The sequence below is a fragment of the Trichechus manatus genome, unplaced genomic scaffold (genome assembly GCF_000243295.1).
Source record: "Trichechus manatus latirostris isolate Lorelei unplaced genomic scaffold, TriManLat1.0 scaffold00249, whole genome shotgun sequence".
In the NCBI taxonomy this organism is placed as follows: domain Eukaryota; kingdom Metazoa; phylum Chordata; class Mammalia; order Sirenia; family Trichechidae; genus Trichechus; species Trichechus manatus.
In genome coordinates, this window is record NW_004444185.1 from 2,704,708 (window position 1) to 2,728,505 (window position 23,798).

At 44.3% G+C, this 23,798-nt stretch overlaps 1 protein-coding gene across 1 annotated transcript in view; it reads right to left on the bottom strand.

Moving 5' to 3' along the window:
- Window positions 1–402: 402 nt before the first annotated feature.
- The window catches only part of LOC101360028 (nuclear body protein SP140-like protein), a 76,027-nt gene continuing 52,631 nt past the window's right edge, over window positions 403–23,798 (bottom strand). Inside the window, 14 exon segments of the mRNA XM_023724482.1 lie at window positions 403–1,279; window positions 1,281–1,361; window positions 2,955–3,098; window positions 3,260–3,331; window positions 3,621–3,741; window positions 5,193–5,308; window positions 5,734–5,783; window positions 5,786–5,846; window positions 7,473–7,514; window positions 8,565–8,603; window positions 10,863–11,005; window positions 13,045–13,149; window positions 14,441–14,491; window positions 21,017–21,091. Of these exon segments, the coding sequence (XP_023580250.1) occupies window positions 1,232–1,279; window positions 1,281–1,361; window positions 2,955–3,098; window positions 3,260–3,331; window positions 3,621–3,741; window positions 5,193–5,308; window positions 5,734–5,783; window positions 5,786–5,846; window positions 7,473–7,514; window positions 8,565–8,603; window positions 10,863–11,005; window positions 13,045–13,149; window positions 14,441–14,491; window positions 21,017–21,091 (1,148 nt within the window). The 3' untranslated portion in view covers window positions 403–1,231.

Genomic DNA, 23,798 nt, shown 5'->3' on the forward strand with positions numbered 1-23,798 from the left:
GGATGACATGATGATGTAACATGAATCATGCCACACACTCCTGTTGCATTTAAGCAGTTTCATAGCCTGCAGTGGAGCCCTGGCGGCACAGTGGTTAAGAGCTCAGGCTGCTCACCGAAAGATCGACAGTTTGAAGCCACCAGCTGCTCCTTGGAAACCCTATGGGGCAGTTCTACTCTTTCCTATATGGTAATTATGAGTCGAAATTGACTGGACAGCAATGGGTTTGTTTGTTTTTTTGGGGGTTTTGTGAAAGTATACACAGCAAAACAGGTTCCAATTCAACCATTTCTACACATAATGTTCAGTGACGTTAGTTACATATTATGTAACATTCTCATTATTTCCTTTCTAGTTTTTCCATTCCCATTAACTTAGTCTTACTGTCCACCAACCTTCTCATCCATGCTTTAGAGTAACCGTTGCCCATTTGGTTCTAAATTTTATTTGGAAAAAATAAATGAACAGGAATAGTACCAAAAAATGTTAGAAAAATAAGTGTGCTATGATGGTGGGCTGTGATGATGCCAGAAGAATGAATAAATCTGTCTTGGAGGCAGTATAGCCAGAATGCTCCTTAGAAGCGAGGATGGTGAGATCATGCTTGATAAAGTAGAGTGTCAGCAAAAAAAAAAGAGGAGGACCTCCAATGAGATGGACTGATACAGTAGTTGCAACAATGAGATCAAATCAGGGGTGTGTTATCCAATAAGCAAGATAAGCATAGTGCTTACCTTGCTTCCCAGATCATCTGTAGTGAAATGGTTCATTACAGATTAATAAGTAAGGACAAGTAAGCCTGTGCTTACCTGTGCTTACTGGATCATCTGCCCCTGTCAGGGATTGTAAATTTAAAAAGAGGGTTTGATTCTGTAGCAAGGTTCTGTGGAGTTTGAAGGGAAACAGATGCCAGCCATACCTAGAAGCAGAATCTTTGATGTGGTGAAAAAATGTGAAGTTGTTCACTACAGATGATCTGGTAAGAAGGTAAGCACCGGACTTACTTTGCTTATTAGATAATCTGTCCCTGCCTCAAGCATGCCTACCACTGTGAGGATGGTGCAGGACTGGGCAATGTTTCGTTCTGTTGAACATAAATCGGAACCAACTCAAGGCACCGAACAACAACATGGTGATGTTTGCACTGGAAGAGGTAGAGTGATCAGTGGGACCAGCGGCAAGTTATCCAGTGGCTGTTGGAGGGTCTCAAGGGGGCGATAGAAATCAGTGACTATAACAGAGAAATGGGCCCAAACCAGAAACTGCTCTCATTCGTTGTTTTCCTGAATGGCAAAAATGTCTTTGAAATTCTTCTCAAATATGGCCTCTAATTGAAGTCCCAGCCTGGCAAACTTACGGTCCTGAAAAAGCAAGGACAAAAACAATAATGGTCATTGTCAATGAGCTTAGACTCCCCTGTTCTAGATCATCTGGAGCCTCAGTCCTAAATGTTAAGTGAGAATTAATCCAATTAAGAGTTTATGCTCCCTGATAGCTTGACTGTTTCTTTTTACCTGGAAGTCAGAGCAGCAATATATTGCAGTTAATTCCTCATCAGAAATTTATTTATTGAATTAATTTTTAAATATTTGAATTATTGGATTTTTAAATGCAGCACACATTATTTGTAACAATATGTTATTACAGAAGTGTCTAAAGCAAATTATTGGTGTCTCCTTTTTCGTTCACTCTTACCCCTTTAGTTAATTCTTGTCTACTTTTTGATACACCACTAGGAAAGTCAGATGTAAAGAAATCCACGATTTTGAAACTTGAGAAATTTAATTTGGTACCTTCCTTTAGAGAAAAGGGGCACTTTAAAGGGCTATTCTACTTCCAATAGACGGGAATAGGTCAATCAGTATGCTGAGCAAATAATCCAAGAAGCTGAACTACATGAAGAAGAATGCTGCATCAAGATTGGAGGGAAGACTCGTTAACAACCTGTGACATGCAGATGACACAACCTTGCTTGCTAAAATCAAAGAGGACTTGAAGCACTTACTGATGAAGATCAAAGAAAACAGCCTTCAGTATGGATTACACCTCAGCATAAAGAAAACAAAAATTCTCACACTGGACCAATATTGAAGTTGTCAAGGATTTCATTTTACTTGGATCCACAATCAATGCCTATGGAAGCAGCAGTCAAGAAATCAGACAATGTATTGCATTAGGTAAATGTGCTGCAAAAGACCTCTTTAAAGTGTTAAAAAGCAAAGATGTCACTTTGAGGACTAAGGTGCGCCTGACCCAAGCTATGGTGTTTTCAATTGCCTCATATGCATGTGAAAGCTGGACAGTGAATAAGGAAGACCCAAGAAGAATTGATGCTTTTGAATTATGGTGTTGGGGAAGAATACTGAATATACCATGGACTGCCAGAAGAATGAACAAATCTATCCTGGAAGAAGTACAGCCGGAACGCTCCTTAGAAGCGAGGATGGCGAGAGATTTCGTCTCATATACTTTGGACATGTTATCAAGAGGGACTAGTCCCCGGAGAAGGACATCATGCTTTGTAAAGTAGAGGGTCAGCGAAAAAGAGGACGACCCTCAACAAGATGGATTGACACAGAGGCTGCAACAATGGGCTCAAACATAACAATGATTGTGAGGATGGCGCAGGACCCGGCAATGTTTGCATAGGGTCGCTATGAGTTGGAACCGACTCAACCGCACCTAACAACAAAAATTCTGTGTGGGAGGAAATCGACTGTTTAGAAATGAATAAATTCTCTAGGCTCCTAGGGCAATGTTTGCAACAACACCTTCTGGTTCATTATTAATTTCCCTCCATGGATTGGAAGGCCTTTAGAAGACTTCTAGAAGTTTTACTTGTGTGGGCTTGCCACATGATGAGGAAAATTGTATAATTTTCCCAACACAAGAAGATGAAAGGTAAAGTGACTTAACTGAAAGAGAAAGAAATGGAAGCAGGGAAAGGCACTTGCCCTGTAATATGCCATGTGGTTCTGAAAGATGAGGCGCATGTCTTGCACAAACTCATCCACTCGGTGGTAACGCTCCTCCTTCAGCCTCTCCTTGATTTTGTTCAGCCACATGGGTTCCCTTGGGCCCTGGAAACCCTGTTCACTCTGTTGACGAAAACGTCAAAGAGAGGGCTATTAGCATAGTTCAATGTCTACCTTCTACAGATTTTCCACCAATAAGGCAAAGACAATAGCAGCTTATGTCCATGGGATTCAGATGACAAATTCCACAAATACTAGGTTCAGGGTTTCTTGTTGTTACTTACATAATATGGTTCAAAGGCAAAAAAGGGGCTTTTTGTCCAGCAACAGACCTTCAAGAGGAGGAACTCACATTTCTAGAAAAAGATGAAGCAGGCTTTAAGTGAAAAGTAACTTGGAGAGAATGAGCCCATACCCACGCCCGGACAGAACCCATGACTCAAATCAGTCATCCAGAAGTTTGCAACACACATGTAATGAGGAGGTTCTTTGGAATGTGGGTTTTGGTGCTATGTCACTGTGATCAAAGCACAGCCGGGGACAGGAGGTTGCCTTGGGCCCTGTTCCTCTAGCCCTCGGCAAGGTTCTGCCACGTCTCTCACGTAAAGAGAAAAGAGGAGGTTGCAGGTTCACATTTTGACTCACCAGCTTTTCCTCAGGCAGCATCTGCCTCCTCAGGATCTCAGTTTCCTGATGACATGGTTGGCTTTCCAGGGATCTCTGCTGAATAGCCTTTATCCTGCAGAATATGCAACTCCATGGATCCCTGAGAGGTCAGGCATAACGTGAGCAGAGGGCAGGTTTTCTGTGAAACAGCCACTGTTCCTGTAGCTGCTAATGTCTTCTGTTCAAGAATGGCTAGTGGGCTCCACCTTGTAGCCAACATCTCTCTTGGAGGCCTAACGCCCTATGTGGGGTCAATAACCAAAGACACCCTCTCCCATCAATGGTAGTAGCAGGGTGTCAGTCTATTGAGTGAGGTACCATGATAAGTGATGAACTCTAATTTACCTTAAAACCTGGGGGTCCCATCTGAGCCATGACGAGCTTGATGATGAGTCTTGCTTATTAGAATTGTGTACTAGAAATTGGACCTTAACCACTGGGATCTTGGACCTCCACGAGCCCAATCAGACCATGGTAAAAATCAGGAAACCAGCTGTTTCTCAACTTCCCTGAATATGCACAAGCTATAGGCATCCTCTCCTCTAGCTTTGCCACATCTATGACTAGAATTTGTGCTGCAGAAACTTATTGGAAAGGAAATCTACAGACAGAGTGTCAGATATCTTCCATTTACCTGTAGATTCATTCTCCACTTGCTACCATGCTCTCTGCCCTGGGAGGCTCTTGATAATCAGGTGGACATGCTGACACATCCTGTAGAAGCCAGCGAGCCTTTCTCCCTGGACACCCCAGTGTTTGCTCAAAATGTCCATGGTGCAGAGTTGGGGTTCAACAAAGAAGCTAATCTGTCTTCTGCCACTGCAGATGGCCCAACTGGCCTAACGCAGAGGTTTATGGGAAACCCCTGCTATGGCATCATTCCCTGGGAGTTACCGGGTAGTAGGATTACATTAGACTCCTCCCATTATGGAGGGGGCAGTGTTCTGTTTTCGTAGGGATGGACAGACTCCTGGTACAGATTGTTCTCCTGGCCACAAGATTCTGCATCACCACCGCTTACAGATGCTTTCTCAGTCACCATGGTATCCTGCACACCATCACCTCTGACCAATGACACATTTTACAACAAAGGAAGTGCAGCAGTGGGCTCACACTCACAGAATTCATGGGTCTTACCATGCACCCTTGACCCAGAATCAGCTGGCTTGATAATGGCCATCTGAAGGCACACTCCAGCAGCTTTATCAGCTTTGTGATGTTCCCAGGAGATGGTGTATGCTTTAAACCAGTAGCCAATGAATGAGGTCATTGCCCCATCAGAATGGGAACCAAGTGGGGGCAGTGGGGGTGACACCTCTTACTATTCCACCTAGTAACCCCTGGAAGAGTTTTAGCTTTCCATTCATCTGCTGCTGCCAGCACCATTGAATATCTCTGGATCACACTTCTGGATCTTGACACTTAAGGACCCTGCTCCCTCAGCATTAAGAAATGTACAACAGAGACAGAAACTCTGCAGGGTGAGTGTGCATGGTGGAAGGAGGAGTCCCTAATGAGGAGGAGAGAGAGAGCAGGCCGTGTCTCACTAACCTCTCAGCTTCCACGGGTTGGATGTGACAGTCCTCATGAAATGATTTTGGACAAGTGTCACAGCAGAACAGTTTTCCTCCATCCTGGCATACCTCACACCGATTTGAGTTTTCTGGCTAGAAGGTGAGATAATGTAGACATCACTCGGATCAGTGAGTCCCCAGGAGGTCTGCACAATGGTACTCTAGAACACATTGCTTTTGTGTATACTAAGATGGACACTTCAAAATTTACCTCCCTAAAATATTAAGTAACAGACCAAGTGGAGATTTCAGAAGAAGACATTTGGGTCTGCAGCGAAGGTAAGAGGCAGGGGCTGTGTGTCTGGCCAGAAGAGTGTTTTCTTTATGAAAACAGAGATTGTAACTCAGAAATGCTAGTTATAAAAAAAAGGTGAAAATTTATGGATAATCTGAGAAATTTTTTATTCCTCTGGTAAAAACCTGGCTCTCAAGTACAGTGTCTTATCTAGTTGTCAACATTCCATTGTCTAAATTGATTTGTGGATGGGCGATTTACTGAGAATTTTATATGATGGAACAAATGTCTGAGAAATCACTGCATTCTGCTTTCTTGGCCATAGTCTCCCATAGTTGAAGAAAGGGCCTGTGGAGGGGTTCCTGAACTGGAGGACCCTTGGACCTGCGGCAGTGCCTTTGGGATAGAAGAACCATGGGTACAGATGACCAGGTGGGTGCCAGGTGGGAGCTAGTTGGCTCTGGGAGGCAGGGGGAAGATTCCCCATGACTCAGCTTGGCATGTAAGGTGTGGAGGTGCCAGTATCTCATCTCTGAATGGCCAAGGAGTGTGGTGACAGCAGATACTGGGACTGAAGGACTGGTCCCTACTTTCGTTTTCATGAACTAGTCCCTATGTCCATGAGAGACCTAGTGGCATTCTTGTTATATAAAAGGAAGGTGGAGAGGCCTGCTGCTACAAAGATAAAGACCCTAATTAATAATACTATCTTACTAGCCACAGCATCATTTGAGTTCAAAGTCAGTGTCGTTCTTGGGCCCAATGATCTGACGCGAACTGGGACATGCCTCAATTTGTAAGTTCTCATCCTCGGTAAATTTAATACGAAAAGAAAAGACATAGAAGTCACGAGTATGAGAAAATTCTAGGCTGCAAGATGTAGCTTGGCCATGTGCTCCCTTTCAGTAGGAAAACTTGAGGAGTGGTCTGTTATGGAGATCCTTGGACACGTCCCAAAATGGGGCCTGAGGTTGTCCTGGCACAGGGTCACGCAACCATTTTTCCTTTTCATCATAACAGATAAAACTCACAGATGCTGACTGCTCTTCTTAGGCTGCTGGATCAAGATTTCTGAACCCTCATCCTATAAAATAGACTGGATGGGGCATGTGGGGTCACAGTGGGTGGGGCATGTAGGGTCACAGTGGACAGGGCATGTGGGGTCACAGTGGATGGGGCACATGGGTCACAGTGGACAGGGCATGTGGGTCACAGTGGATGGGGCATGTGGGGTCACAGTAGATGGGGCATATGGGGTCACAGTGGATGGGGCATGTGGGTCACAGTGGATGGGACATGTGGAGTCATAGTGGATGGGGCATGTGGGGTCACAGCAGATGGGGCATGTGGGGTCACAGCGGTTTGTACATCATCGGGCATCTGTCAAGCAGTTTGAGTAAAGATGCCCATGATTTGCTAAGTATTGATGGTTTCAGTGCTAAGCAGCTCAGTACCCTGATGGCTCCCTCGAGATCAGCTATAAGAATTCCATAAGGACCCACTTCCCCTGCTTCCTTTCCTCAGGCTCCTTACAGGCCCTCCCCCTACACCCTGAACTTCACCAGCCTGTTCTTCTGGCTGATGCTGATGGCCATCTCGAGCTCTGCTGCACCTTGGAGTAGATGTTTAGGACTTTCCCTTCCTTCCCAACCTGCCTTCTTTAGAATGCTATTATCCCCTCAAATTTTCTCCTTACCCTGAGTCAGCTGGCCAGCCCTGCTCATTGCTACTTCAAGACCCCAATGGCCTGGAGACCACAATGGTCTAGAACTCTACTCCCATACCCACTCTGGAGGAAAAATGAGGAAACGGGAAGATTTCCACTGAAACAAATGGAAGAGACACCCAATCCAGAACCGTCTATCTGGTGTGGGGATATAGGTGATATTCTTTGCCAACCACACAGAGCAACATACTCTGATTAAGTGTAGGCATGCTTCAAGGAAAAGCAATAATGTTACAGATAACATACCCAGGGGAACTCTGGGGCTATTCTGGGTTAAGGCTGAAGTTAGTACTTACGTAAGCGTCAGTTAAGTCACTGTTGGGGGACTCCACTCTTCTCTGTTGAAAAGACAGAAAGACTGACAATACTGAATGTGATTTTTACATTAACTACGTATTTGAGCAGGCTTCTTTATTCAAGGGATTTATGCCATAGCCCTCTTTGTTTCCTATCTGCTTTTATGGCCTATACATCTATTTGGAGAATAAAAAGCACTAAATTATGTGTCAGTGTCAGTTTGGTGGGGCCTAAAGGCCTTTCCCCAAGGGAAAAGTTTTTCCAGGTCAGCAGCCTCTCCCCTAGGGTACAGCTGCCCATCACTCTATTCCCAAAAGTGTCATCTCCATAAAGGAATAGAAACTTCCCTTGAAGAACACATGTGTGTATGAGTGTGTGTGCATAACTGTGAGTGCGTGTGCATGTATGTGACTATATGAGTGTGTGTGTATGTGTGCATGAGTGTGAGCGGGTGTAAGCATGTGTGCACGTGTGTGTGTATGAGTGAGTGTGAATGTGGGTGTGAGTGATGCGTGAGTGTGTCTGTGCGTGTGTAGTGGGAAGGAGAGGAAAGATATAAAAGAAAGGGAGAGAATGTGGTTTTTGTTGCTTGCTTCACTGAATGACACATGGTTATATATGCATCCCAAGTGACCACGGGCTATTTCTCCGGAAACTTTTGCTCCATTCTTATTTTATTAAAGCTAGAATACAGAAACGTCCGTGAAAAAAAAAAAATCAGTGTTCAAGTTGCATTTGCTATGGCAATAGTTTTTACAGGTCTTGTACATTTCAAAATCATGCATGCTTTTCCAACTCTAGCACCATTTTTACTGTTTAACTGTGAGGCAGTCTGGCACCCAGATGTTTTTATAAGATCAGTTCTGTCTCCTTATCTGTTTTTAAGGATTGTTCCCACCTCTATCTCAAGTGTTTTAATGTTCAAAGAAGTCCTGGCCTTGTATACCATGTATGTTCCAAAGCAGCAACTGTAAAAACGCCACATTGTAAAATGGAGATGTATCATAATTGGTTAATATAATAAGGCTACAGTTACGGAAAATCGACAATATCATCAATGAGACACTGGTAGAAGATCATGTGATAATCACCTTTTTTCTTGCTGTTGGTGGGTTTGGTAGAAATCCCCTCTGAAAGAGAAAAGAGATTAATGCTATGATGTGTCTTTGTTTCCATTGAGTTTGGTTTTCCAACTGCCTTCCAGATATTTCTACCTGGATGTCCCACTGTCAACTCAAGTTTAAGGTGTCTTCACAGAACATAACCTCCCTCTCCATATCTGTGCCATGCTACCTCTCTGACCCACGGTCAGCTTTCAGAACTCTTTTGCTTTCCTTATAAAGTCTTGCCAGGTTTTCCTTCACAAACTTTTCTACACCCACTGCTTCCTTTCTATTCCCCAAGTGCTGCGCTAGCTGGGTCCTTACAGCCTCATATACCAGGGCTATTCCATTGGCTACAGCCTCATATACCAGGGCTATTCCATTGGCTACAGCCTCATATACGAGGGCTATTCCATCGGCACACACCTAGTGGGTGACTGATAGGTGTCAGACACCATCAGTGGCCTTAGGCACAGAAGGGTGTCCAGGTCCTTGGGGAGACAATAAAGAAAGTAGGCATGGGATGAATCAGGATGGTAGAATGTGAACTGTGCTCTCATAGCGTGCTCTGGGAACCAGAGATGGGTGAGTTTGCAAGGACTGCAGATCGAGGGTGATGTTTGAGCTGGGCCTGGTAGCTTCAGTGTGGGTGGATCAGGCAGAAACGTGGGGAAGGCCATTTACGGTTGCATGGCTTCAAGTGCTCACCCTCCAGTCTTGCATCGTCTGACCGGATGAATCCTTCTAAAGCACTGTTGGAACTATGTCATTCTCAAACTCAAAGCTTCAGTGGGGCTCATGATTAAAGGCAGGGTTCAGACTCTTTGTCTGGCTTCAATACCTCTGCAACCAGAACAGCCTATGTCTTAAGCGTTATTACCCACAACTTCTTGACAAATTATGGGGTGGATTTTTATGCCATCCTTTTTATGTAGAATGCCCTGTTCCTACATTTTTGCCGGTCAGAACTGTTCTTCTTTTAAGACTCAGCTCGGTGTAAACTGTTCCATGAAGCAGTCCTCAACCTCAAAGCCAGTGACAACCTTTCCCTCCCTGAGCCACCGTGTCAAGTGCTGCCTCTTTCAGCATTGACACGCGGACAGTCCTGTGGTTATGAGCGTGCAGGCTCTTTCCCGGGAGGGGTGGCACTCTGGGACTGGGGCTCACAACTTGTACAAACTTTTGGCTTTAGATGTAGCTCAATAAATATTTGCTGAGCAAAGAGCTAATCCTTTATTGATAGAGTGCCACAGGGAAGGGCCCTCTGGGAATGTGATTGAAAGAACTCTGGATTGGGAATTGGAAGATTAAGGATCATCTTCTACGATCCCTGCTCTGTCCATATCTGGGGCTTGATATGACAACCAAAGAAGGAGGTATTTTAAAATGCAATTGATTTATATTCTCTTTCAAGAATGACTTTGAGGTGGCTTATCAAAAAAAAAAAAAAAAAAAGAGTCCCTGGGTGGTGCAAATAATTATGCACTTGGCTGCTAACTGAAAGGTTGGAGGTTCAAGTCTACCCAGAGATGCCTTGGAAGAAAAGCCTGGTGATCTACTTCTGTAAAATCAGCCATTGAAAATCCTATGGAGCATAGTTCTACTCTGGCACACACGGGGTTGCCACGAGTCAGAATCAACTAGATGGCAACTGTGAATACTAGGAGAAATAATGTCTACATATTCTGTAATCCAGAAGACACCAGTACCAGGTATTGTTTTCAGATTTATAATTCCACCACGTTCCTTTTAAAATTGACCCCAAACATTTAAGACCAATTTAAATTACTTTTCTGTGACCAAATTCTGCAGGTTATTAGTGGCAGAGTCAAGGCCACAATTTATTGTCCTGCTTTCAAAAGGATGAGAGTTCAATGCACGTAGAGGATGAAGCCATAAAATAAGCCAGTCATGATAATGCCAGGTGGAATGTTGGTAATAACATAAGGATTGTGGCCTGAGGAGTCCCTGGCTGGCGCAAGTGGTTAACACGCTCAGCAGCTGACCCAAAGGTTGGAGGTTCAAGTCCACCCAAAGTCACCTCAGAAAAAAAGCCCGGTTGCCTAGTTCTGAAAAATCAGCCATTGAAAACCCTATGGAGCACAGTTGTACTCTGCCACACGGGGTCGCCGTGAGTCGGAGTGGGCTCAATGGCAGTTGGGTTGTGACCTGAGAAAGGGGGTCAGGACCATTTCCTGCACTGTGAGAAGTTTTCCTATAGCTTGGTGTGGGTGAGTCATGACAGCTAAGCCCCTGCTTTATGCCTCTCGTCACGGGAATGAGTACCTTCAGCAGCCACGACAGGGTCTCCCCGCCGCAGCGCAAACTCGTCTTCCAGTTCTTTGCTTTCTCGTAGTTGCCTGCAATTTCAAATTCCCTCGGGGTGAACCATCTGCCGTCCTCGCTCTGTATACACTTAATCCAGGAGCCTGTAAGGCCAAGACAAGCTGAGCCCCTTCTGGCCCCAGGGAGGGGCCCGGACTGCCTCCCCCCACACTGGGTCCGGAGCCACCCAGTTCGGGCTCAGGGTCAGTGGCAGGAGAGTCTGCGTTTCCCTCCCAGACTCGCTGATCCCCCACACTTAGCCTCGCTACCTGTGCACACTTGATTGACCTTCATGCAATGAGAAGGAGAATAATTGCCACCCAAATTTACCTTTTCAAAATATCTTACAATTTTTAAGGGAGAAAAAATATGAGTGCTTCTAAACAATGGGCAGGAGTCCCCGGGGGGGGGGTACAAATGCCTAAGGCGTTCGGCTGCTAACCAAAAGGTTGGAGGGTCAAGTCTACCCAGAGGTGCCTCAGAAGAAAGGCCTGGCAATCTACGTCTGAAAACTCAGCAACTGAAAATCCTATGGAGTGCAGTTCTACTCTGACATACATGGAAGTGCCATGAGTCAGAGTCAATACTGAGGGCAGGCTTGGTAAACAATGAGCAGTATTCTTTCCTCTCCCTTCTCTAAGCCCTGAATAGAGCCAGGCTGAGGTTCAGGAAGCCGAAGAGGCACACAGCCCTCCACCGGGCTCTTGTGTTCCCAGGTGGGTGTGGAAGCTGTCCCCACACCCACACCTGCGTCCTCTGGGCCACATTTTCCACCCAGCTAATGGTAACCAAGTCTTTTTCATATTTTGAACTGATGGATATTTCATGTTAGAAGTAATCATGGAAATGTGATCAAGTGGAAAAAATTATATATATACAATATAGTCATAGGGCAAGTGTTTATACTTGTAGGTGCCAAAGAATTATGTTTTGGGAGGGGGGCTCAGTCATAACACATGGACATTTCCACTGTGCTTTACCAATAGTAATTTACAATTCTATCTCATGTTTTCTTATAACAATACAGTGAGGCAAGTTTTATTATTATTTCCATTTTGTAGAGGAGTACGTTCGGGATCAGAAGGGCTGAGAAACTTGTCCCAGCTGAAACAGACACTCCTGGTTTAGCTGAAACTTGAATCCAGGTCTTTTGATTCTACATCATATGCTATTTTACCTAGCATAAGGCCATATAGATGTTATGGAGGGCGGGGCTGTGAAGACTTGTTGAATTTCTCAAATGTGTACATTTTCCAGCAAGATATTAAAGTGCCTGCCCCTGTATTGGATGCTGTATGGGCATCTCAGATTACACTTTGCATAGCAAGTCCCCTGGGTGTCCCTGTGGACCGTTTCCTCGGTGGGAAGGGGAGATGGCCCCCTAGGCTAATGTTTCATGAATTAGGAAGGTGTGGAAATACTGGTATCTTTCCTCCCTTCTGCCTGGGGTGCTGTGCAGAAAAGCAACCACAGAGCAGGTCTGAGACTGCTGTCCTTCGAAAGGTCTGCTGCAAGGTTGGCCCTTAGCTGGCATCCGAGAGCTTGGATTTCGGCAAGCTCCCACCGTTCTCAGAATTGACAGGGATGCTTACTGTGCCCAGACCGTACAAATAATATGGTTTATGCTGAACACCTGTTTCTTTCTGGGAGTCTGAAATTTTGGGATGACTTAGGCAGAGGGTTGTTACAAGTTGGAATCGACTCAATGGCAGCTAAGAACGACAACAGGTAGAACGAAGGTGCCTGGTGCCTGCACGACTGACCCCTAAAGAAAACCCTGGACTCCTAGGTTCAGGCCAGCTTCCCTGGTAGACAGCATTTCACACGTGTTGTCACAATTCGTTGCTGGAGGAATTTAGCGCGTCCTGTGTGACTCCACTGGAGGACTCTTGGAAGTTTGTGTCTGCTTTCTCTGAACTTCACCCTCTGTTCCTTTTCCCTTTGCCAATCTTGCTTTGTATCCTTTGACTTTAATAAATCACAACCATGAGTACAATAGATGCTGAGTCCCATAAGTCCCCCGGGCAAATCACTGAACCTGAAAGGGTCATGGGAACCCCTGACACAGGCACCTGCTCCCGCAAAACATGTGATTGACACGCATAGCTTCCAGTTTAAAAGAGTAGAAGACCAAGAAACACACCTTGTTTCAGCATGTCCTTATGCAGAATCCCCTTCACCTTGCCACAGGTCACAGGAAGTTTAGGAGATTGAAAATTCATATTTTTGTCTCTGGGAAATGTTGGGCCTGAAAGAGAACATGTTTTCATTCTATCTTCCTCTATAACCATGCACTGTCTCTCCCCAGACCTTTTGAGATCCTTCTTTTATAATTTAGAATGTATTTGGGGTGATTTAGCCTATGAATTAGTTACATGTCAAGATCTTGCTTTTATGGATGCATATAGGTAATGTCTTTCCCCATTCCTAGCCTCCAAAATCATATGCAAAAGCCTCTCATGGAAGGATCTGGATTCCCAAGCGAGCTGGCCATCACCACCTATTGCAAAATGATGGTCCTCCTGATGTTTGGAAGGGAGAGTTCTAGTCATACTACTGCTTTGCAGTTGTGTGGATGGAGAACAAAGTCTCAAACTTTAGTTTTATCTTCTCATTTGAGGCATTTTCTGGAGGGGCAGATAGCAGGCAACAGCGGGGTATCTAACGGGGCCAGTGTCTGTGTTCCCTCCTTGCTCTCTGCTTTCTTCCCTTCTCCTTCATGTAGACTTTCTCTGTGGCTGAGAGGGAAGCTTGGGGGGCTCTAGAATAAACTGCAAATTGCTCATGGGGAGGGCCTCTGGATGCACTCTGAGTGGATCAGAAGGGCTGGGAATGCAACCCACCAAAGGTATCGACGGTCTTAAGGTGAACATCAGCAGCAAGAGCTGATGTTGAGGGGCCCACTGCCTCCACGTGCCATGCTAAATCCACAAGCCCCATTCTCTCTGGGATGGGGTGGATGGGTGGTCCATGGTCCTTCCAGAGCCCAGTTCAGAGATACATAGAATATTAGAGCTGGGGTGGGGGCCTAGCAGGCAGTCAGTCTAATTCACTCTCCTCATTTACAGATGAAGAGATTGAGTCAAAAAAGCCAAATGACAAGCCAAAGTCACACAGTCAACGGAGGTATAGGAATGAGAACACGGGTCTTGTATTGTCACCCAGGACTCTCCCTTGGGACAACCTGTGGCTCTGTACATGTGCAAGAGAAGGGTCAGCTAAATGTCATGTGAGTGATCCACTTTATATGTTTTTCTTCATATTTCCCTCCTCAAAACTATCAGTTCAGTAAAGGGAGCACTGTATAGGCCCAAGGAGGCTTGGGCTCTTCTAAGAGATCAACTGGCAAACCTGCAGGGTGGGTGTTCACACCACCTTTCGGCCATGTTGTCAGAATTCCCTGATGCTGATGAGTATCCTAACACTTGGTACTGGCTCCGGATCACAGTGAAGGAAACTGATTTATCACTCATAACTCAACATATAGGATAAGAATTTAGATGTTTAACTGTTAAAAGTATATTAATTATTTTTTTTACGTCTTCGTCTTCTTCTTCTTTTCAAAGGTCCAGTGTTGACTCTCTTTATCCCTGAGAAAGTAGAAAAAATAACACAAAGTTCTCTTGTTATAACTTTGCATTACAAATAATAGTATTTTACAAAAATAGCATTTAAATGTAATTCTTCAGGACCTGGTCTAATACTTGGAGAAAAAATCAGATGCTTAGATATTTACTATTTGGTCCTTTTCTGTAAATATTTAGGTTTTGTGGGCCACAGTCTCTGTTTCAACTACTCAGTTCTGCTGCAGTAGCGTGAAAACAACCACAATCTCTAAATGAGTGGATGTGTGACTGTGTTCCAATAAAACTAACCCAACAGCGGGCAGGCTGGATTTGGCCTGCGGGCCATAGTTTGCAGACTCCTGGTCTAGACTTCAGTTACAAAGCTGATATTTAACTGAGATTCAACTTATATTTCTTCCACTAATTCACCACTCTTTAGTTTGTCATACTGTGGTGGCTTGTGTGTTGCTGTGATTTTGGAAGCTATGCCACTGGTATTTCAAGTACCAGCAGGGTCACCATCACCAGTGGTGTACAGGTTTCAAAAGAGCTTCTGGACTAAGACAGACTAGGAAGAAGGACCTGGAGATCTACTTGTAAACAAATTGGCCAGCAGAACACTGTCTGGTACAGTACCAGAGGATGAGTCCTTCAGATTGGAAGGCACTCAAAATATGACCGGGGAAGAGTTGCCTCCTCAAAGTAGAGTCAACCTTATTGACATGGATTGAGTACAGCTTTCAGGACCTTCATTTGCTGATGTGGCATGAATCAAAATGAGAGGAAAAAGCTGCAAACATCCTTTAATAATAGGAACGTGGAATGTATGAAGTATGAATCTAGGAAAATTGGAAGTCATTAAAAATGAAATGGAATACATAAAGATTGATATCCTTGGCATTAATGAGCTGAAATGGACTGGTGTTCGAATAGGAAAAATAATATGGTCTACTATGCTGGCAATGACAAATTGAAGAGGAATGGCAACACATTCATTGACAAAAAGAACATCTCAAGATCCATCCTGAAGTACAGCGCTGCCAGTGATAGGATAATTTCCATACCACTACAAGGAAGATCCTGGCGGTGTAGTGATTAAGAGCTATGGCTGTTAACCAAAAGGTCGGCAGTTCAAATCCACCAGGCACTCTTTGGAAACTCTATGGGGCAGTTCTACTCTGTACTATAGGGTCGCTATCGACTTGGCAGTAATGGGTAACAAGGAAGATCAGTTAATATGACTATTATTTAAATTTATGCACCAACCACTAATGCCAAAGATGAGGAAATTGAAGATTTTGACCAATTTATGCATTCTGAAATTGATCAAACATGGAAACAAGAGGCATTAATAATTACTGGTGATTGGAATGCAAAAGTTGGAAACAAAGAAGAAGGAATGGTAGTTGGAAAATATGGCCTTGGTGATAGAAACTATGTCAGAGATAGTATGTGTCATGGATTGAATTATGTCCCCCCAAAAATGTGTGTATCAATTTGGCTGGGCCATGATCCCCGGTATTGTGTGGTTTTCCCATGTGTGGTAAATCCTGCCTCTATGATGTTAATGAGGGAGGATGGGCGGCAGTTGTGTTAGTGAGGCAGGACTCAATTTACAAGACTGGATTGTGTCCTGAGGCAATCTCTTGAGATATAAAAGACAGAAGTGAGCAGTGAGACAGGGGGACCTCATACCACCGAGAAAGCAGTGCCAGGAGCAGAGCGCATCCTTTGGACCTGGGGTCCCCGCGTGTAGAAGCTCCTAGTCCAGGGAAACACTGATGACAAGGCCAACAGAGAGAGAAAGCCTTCCTCTGGAGCTGACACCCTGAATTTGGACTTTCAGCCTACCTTACTGTGAGGAAATAAACTTCTCTTTGTTAAAGCCATCCACTTGTGGTATTTCTGTTATAGCAGCACTAGATGATTAAGACAGTATGATAGAAATTTGCAAGACCAACGACTTATTCATTGCAAGTACCTTTTTTCAACAACATAAACGGGGAACACGTGGACCTCACCAGATAGAATATACAGGAATGAAATCAACTACATCTGTGGAAAGAGACCATGGAGAAGTTCAATATCATCAGTCAGAACAAGGCCAGGGGCTGACTACGGAACAGACCATCAAGTGCTCATATGCAAGTTTAAGTTGAAGCTGAAGAAAATTAAAACAGGACCATGAAGGGGGAAATAGGCTTTGTGAGTCCATATAACGGCTGCCCTCATGCTTTCCGTTACTTCACTGCTGTTTCTGTTAGTTCATTGTTGTTTTCCAAGCCCTTGTTATGTGACCTTGCCGAGGTAGTCTTATGTAACTCTCTGGCTCGGAGCCACCTTTGTGGCATTGAACTCTGATGACTGAAGAGCAGACGAGTTGTGGGATGACATCAAGGACATCATACATGAAGAAAGCAAAGGGTCGTTAAAAAGACAGGAAAGAAAGAAAAGACCAAAATGGATGCCAGAAGAGACTCTGAAACTTGCTTTTGAAAGTAGAGCAGCTAATGAACAAATCTGTCTTGGAAGAAGTACAGCCAGACTGCTCCTTAGAAGCAAGGATGGCGACACTTTGTCTCACATACTTTGGACATGTTATCAGGAGGGATCAGTCCCTGGAGAAGGACATCATGCTTGGTAAAGTAGAGGGTCAGCGAAAAAGAGGAAGAGCCTCAAGGAGATGGATTGACACAGTGGCTGCAACAATGGTTTCAAGCAAAACAATGATTGTGAGGATGGTGCAGGACCGGGCAGTATTTTGTTCTGTTGTACACAGGGTCGCTATGAGTCGCAACTGACCTGACGGCAGCTAACAACGACACTATAAGGTGTTATTGTCTTAGTCATGCAGTGCTGCTATAACAGAAACACCACAAGTAGATGGCTTTAACAAAGAGAAATTTATTTTCTCACAGTCTAGTAGGGTAGAAGGCCAAATTCAGGCGTCAGCTCCAGGGGAAGGCTTTCTCTCTCTGTTGGCCTTCTTGTCAATCTTCCCCTGGACTAGGAGCTTCCCCACGCAGGGATCCCTGGTCCAAAAGGGCGCACCCTGCTCCTGGCACTGCTTTCTTGGTGGTATGAGGTCCCCACTCTCTGCTCATTTCCCCTTCCTTTTATCTCTTGTAAGATAAAAGGTGGTACAGGCCACACTCCAGGGAAACTCCCTTTACATTGGATCAGGGATGTGACCTTAGTAAGGATGTTACAATCCCACCCTAATCCTCTTTAACATAAAATTACAATCACAAAATGAAGGACAACCACACAATACCGGGAATCATGGCCTAATCAAGTTGACACATATTTTGGGGGGACACAATTCAATCCATGACAGTTACCTTGAGAAAGTTTATCATTATATTATGGAGGCACACTAGGAGAAGAGATTACTGAGCTTACATAAGAGAGTCGTAGGCTTGACTATTGATACTACAGGCTTGAGAGAAACAAGTAAAATGGGGGGAAATGTAGACCTCAAGGAAGTAGATAAAGCTTTCTTGACAATCCTTGCTTGTCTCTCAGAGAAAATTTGCTCTAGATTGATCAGTCTCCAAGAACGCGACTGGGCCAGGTATGGTAGTGGGTGTGGCTTCCAGGAATAAAAGGCCATCTACCCATGTGTGGCCCTCTGTAGGACTGTCCTCTCCTGTCACTCATGATGCTGACATGGTAAGTGTACCCAGAAAACTGGCCTCTGACTCTGTCTCTTCCCTTTGGAGAGGGTCATGGCCACCATCCCATGAGAGGACACCCAGGCATACTGCTCTATCTGCTCTCTCTTCTCTCATAAAGATGTCAGACTAGAGCCCCAGCCCTGGCTCTGCTTGGGTTTGCTGAGCAATAGCCATTATTTACAAACATACATTCTCTTGATCTCCATCTCTCTCTGTTTAAGTCCCTCTGGGACTAATGGGTGGGTTAGATTCACCTTTCATCAAGCCTATTGAGGACAAATGACTTCAGGGAAAGAAAATAGAAGTTCACTGTACTCAACCCCAGTTGTCAGCAAGGGCAAGTTTGGGTTGAAGACCAGATCACCTATAATACAGCGCTGCTGAGCTTTCCTTTACAACGGTTCTTTGTGTGCTACCTGCTCCAGCACCTCTGGGGTTATCCTAAGCCCAGGAATTAACAGAGAGAGAAAGCCTTCCCCTGGAGCTGACACCCTGAATTTGGACTTTCAGCCTACCTTACTGTGAGGAAATAAACTTCTCTTTGTTAAAGCCATCCACTTGTGGTATTTCTGTTATAGCAGCACTAGATGATTAAGACAGTATGATAGAAATTTGCAAGACCAACGACTTATTCATTGCAAGTACCTTTTTTCAACAACATAAACGGTGACTATACACGTGGACCTCTTAGCTCTTCATGGGTCCACTCACCTTAAAACCAAAAAAACCAAACCTGTTGCCACTGAGTCAGTTTATACTCGTGGTGACCCCATGCGTCTCAGAGTAGAACTGCTCTACAGGGTTTTCGTGGCTGTAATCTTTAAGGAAGCAGATCACCAGGCTTTTCTTCTGCAGTGCTACTGGGTGAGTTCGAACTGCCAACCTTTAGGTTAGTAGTTTAGTGCAAAGTGTTTGCACCACCCTGGGACCCCTATCAGCCTTAATAACACTAAAACCTGACCTTAAATTCTAATACATAATAATGTGGTCAGAAAACACTTAAAAATTATGTAAAATACTTTTGTTAATACTTATGACTAACGATTCTGGGCAAAAAAAAAAAAAAAAAGTAGCAGGATGTCGAAGTGACTTTTCTGTTGCCCCAGGGGATCAGCAGAAGTCCCAGCGTCCAAGAACAATGCAACAGGAGCCTGGTGTTCCTCTATCCTAAAGCAATGCGCTAGACCTGCTGCACAGATAGTGAGGCTGGTTCTGCCGGCCTTAGCCCTCCCCTACCTCCGGGCTACATGAGCGAGGCTACATTTCTTTAGAGGGAATTGTCAGACCCTTCCCCTCAAGCCAAGTGGGAAGGCTTTAAGAGATACACCCAGAACATGGACCTCTATCCTTGGGAATAGCAGGGAAAGAGAGACTATCAGATTCACCCTTGAGAAGTGTGAAGGTGAAGATCATGGTTAGAGGGGAATGTGTTGGCAAAAAGGGCTGAGTTGGAAGCCAGTGAGGGAATCAATGAAGCAGCATGATTCCATTGACCCACGGGGTACCCAGTAGATGGAAACTGGACTGGATGCTCTTGAGAGATACTCTGTGCAAAAGGATTGCCTGGAGTGGCGAGGTAACCTCAGCAGAGGTGTGGCCCTTACGGCAGGGTTGTCCAATGTCTTCATTCCCTAGCAAGTTGGCCACCATCAACTACTGAGAGATGGCAAAACATACTTCTTCCACTGTACTAACAAGAGACTTCTAGAAAATCATTTCTTTGCAGTTTTGTGGCCACGCAAAGTCTTAGACTGTAATTTTGTCTATTATTTGACACATTTGTCTGTAAATCTGAGCCCAGGACTGGCTGGGTGGACAGCTAGATCACAGTGGGGCAGCCCACCGGGAGATGGTCTCTGTCCCCTGCTCACTTGCTGCTTGCTTCAGTTTTCCTCCACAGCAGCTTTCTTCTGGCTGAAAGGGATACTCAGTGGCCTTCTAGAATAATCTACAGATTGCTGAGGGAGGAGGCTTTGTACCTCAGAATCTCCATGTAGGGGACTGAAGACCTGATTCCATAGAAATGGGTGTAAAAGCTCTTTTAAAAAGAACTTCAGGATGATGAGCTGCTATTCCTGCCTTTCCAGCCAGTGACATTGGGGAATCTGTTAAAAACATTCCATGGGGCTCCCTGTTCAAGATGCAGGAGAACAGCTGTCCAGGGCCTTCCCGAGTTCAGTGGGAGTCACTCAGAATGGATGCTGGGATGGGCCTCAGAGGGCAGTCAGTCTAAATCACTTTATTTCACTTCACAGATGAGTAATAAAGAACCTAGGTGGCACAAGTGGTTTGCAATAGGCTGCTAACCCAAAGGTTGGCAGTTTGAATCCACCCAGAGGCTCTGTGGAAGATAGGCCTGGCAATCTACTTCCATAAAGATTACAGCCAAGAAAACCCTATGGAGCAGTTCTATTCCATCACATGGGGTCACTGTGATGCGGAATCAACTCGACAATAACACAGATGAGTAAACTAAGACAGAAGAGGTGAAGCAACAGGTCCAAGTCCATTTAATCACCACTGGGTGGTGGGCCAAAGCACGAGCGGTGAAATAACTTGTGTGTTATGGGATTTATTATGGTTATGACTATTTTCTGCCTGAAAAGTCATGGGTGCAGTGGAGGCAGCAGTGCCCTGGCCCCTGGACACCAGGGTCTGGCTGCAGATCCATCACCAAATTGCTTGTTGATGGTACTACCATCTTTCTCTCCCTGACACATTTTGGAAATTGTCTAAATCTGATACATTTCTCAACAGTTAGTACAGCTACAGAAAGCAATTAAGGAAACAGGTTTATTACTAAAAGCACAGAAAAAAGTATGAGCATTTAGATGTTTAGTTATTGAAAGCGTGTTCATCTTTTCTTCTTTACCTCTTGGTCGGCGTCTTTTCAGTGGGACTCTGCTTCTCTGAGCTAAGTGTTTTCTAGGTCTGCGTCTCATTCTCCCTGAGACAACATAAAAATAGATACTGTCAAAAAGTTGCATTGCATATAATAATGCTTTTCAAAAATTCCATTTAAATTTAACTTATCAAGAACCTAATGCATAAAGAAAAATATACAACCTACAGCATTGCAATTACCAAGCATTTTACAGTTAACCTAACTTCATCCTAGATTTCATTTTCTTATATCCTCACATTAACCCAGAAAAATAGTAATAATTTAAGACAGCATCATTTATATCCCAAGGAACACTTTGGGAAAAATAATAATGAGAGCTAATATTTAAGTACTTATTAAATGCTAGACATTATTTTGAGATCTTTACATCTACTAACTTATTGATGAGATAAAGACTTTTACTATCCCCATTACTAATGAAGAAGAAAGAAATGGTAAATATACAGCTATATGTATATATCCAAAAACCAGTTGCCCTGGAGTTGATTCTGATTAATGGTGACCCTTCGTGTGGCAGAGTAGAACTGTCCTCTGTAGGGTTTTCAGTGGCTGATTTTTCAGAAGTAGATTGCCAGGCCTGTTTTCTGAAGTGCCTCTAGTTGAACTCAAAACCTCCAACCACTCAGTTAGCAACTGAGTATGTTAACTGTGGAGTCGCTGCATGGTGCAAATCGTTAACATGCTTGGCTGCTGACAAAAAGGTTGGAGGTTGAGTTCCCCCAGAGGTGCCTCAGAAGGAAGGCCTGGTAATCTACTTACAAAATGTCAGCCAGGGACTTTTGACAACATGGCGCTCTAGGCAGAAGCACCATACCGTACCTACACAGCAAAGATCCAAAAAACTAAGCCAAACAAAGAAAATGGCAATCCTGAAACCCTAAGCATCAAATGAAGAGATAAAGAACTCAGCCAAGCACCAAATGGAGTGAGAAAATGACAGAGAACGGAGAGCGAGGAGAAATTCATGCAGAGGTCCCCTATCAGCTAACACAGCACGGATCCGCCATCTTGGACTCGTATCAGAGACAAGCGAACAGGTGGTATGAGAAAGCAGCTTCATGGAGCTCCCAGCAGGAGACAGAATAACCGGTGACCAGGGATATATGCTTTCCCACCCCCACCCTTCTTCACCCCCACTCAGCCTCCTCTGCTTCCCACGGCCACAGTCTCTTGGCTGGGAAGCACCAGCTCCTTGGATTCCACCCGCCTGCACTGGCTGACTCCCTGAATGCCATTTGTTGGCTGCTGGTGTTGCTTTTTTCTGCTTCTTTTGATTTCTTCCTTACCTCTCACCACCTCCCCCTCCTTTTCCTCAAATACCTGGTTCTGTATGCCATCTTTGCTTCTTCCTGAAAGGCTGTGAAACTCTGCTTGAATGTGAAACTGTTTCCCAGTCTGTGCTGCCACGCTGGTGGGATCCCAGGGCTTTTTTTGTTTGTTTGTTTTGAATTGTTTGTTTGTTTTCTTTTTCTTTTCTTGAATTGGGAGCCCATTCTAGCCGGGCAGTACTGCACAGCTTGGGACCTACCCCCTCAGCTTGCACAGACGTGCAGAGGGATCCCTGAGAGCATTTCTTTTTCCATGGTTTTTCTTTTCTTTTCTGTTTTTTTTGGGGTTTTTCTTGTTCTTTTTTAAAAATTTATTTTGTTTTCTTTTCCCTCTTTTCCCCTTTTTGTCTTTCTTCATTTCTTAGTTTCTTGTCTCTCTATACCTTCCTTCTCTTCCTGTCCCCTGAATACCTGGTGCTGAGTGACACCTCTACGCCTTCTACCCAGGCTGTACTTCAACACCTGGGAACAACTTCCCCAGACCTTGTAGCCGTACTGGTGGGATCCCTGGGAGCTTTTCTTTTTTCTTTGTAATTTTTATTTATTCATTATTTTCTTTTCTTTACTTTTTTCTTCTTCCTCCCCTTTTTGTTTTTCTCCATTTCACAGTCTCTCATCTCTCCACCCTAATGGCAAGCTCCGCTAGCAATCTTTTTTGTTTGTTTGTATGTTTTTGGCCTCTGTTCCTCTCTCCTCTCTCCCATACTCAGCTCCACACATTACAATCTCCTCCCTCCATCCTGCCTAACTGCACTGTGCGATTAACATCACACCACCAAGCAGCACCAAGCAGCCTACTGGAACCTGCCCTGCACTGATTACTGGCCTGCCCTGGTGGCTGTAGTAAGTGCCACAAACAACCCATCCCAGCAACTCCTCTTCAGCTAGACCTGCCCTGCTGGACCATACCTGAGCCACTGACCCTGCCAATTGGAGAAGGAAGTGAAAAGTATCATGCCCACAGAAGAGCAAACAATGAAGAACACACAGCCTGCCTGCTCAGACATAGCCAAGTTAAAAAACAAACAAACAAACAAACAAACAAAAAACAACAACAGGATGAAACAAACAAATCTACAATCAATAAATAAGAAAAATAACTACTGAATGCCCCAAAGACAGCAGATAGTATCAAAACATTTACAAAAACAGGACAGGATGGTGCCAATAGGCATCCAATATAAAACACCAGATGACTTTCTAGTGGAATAAAAGGCACTAGAACTACCAGATAGGGAATTCAAGTCTCTAATACTCAGAATTATCCAAGAGTTGAAGCAAAAAGCAGACAAAAATGAGGAGAAAATAGGCAAATCCATGGAAAAGGCAGACAAATTCATGGAAAATACAGACCAAAAAAAAGGAAGAATTCAGGAAAAGAATACAGGAACAAAATGCCAAAATAAATTCACAACTAGAAA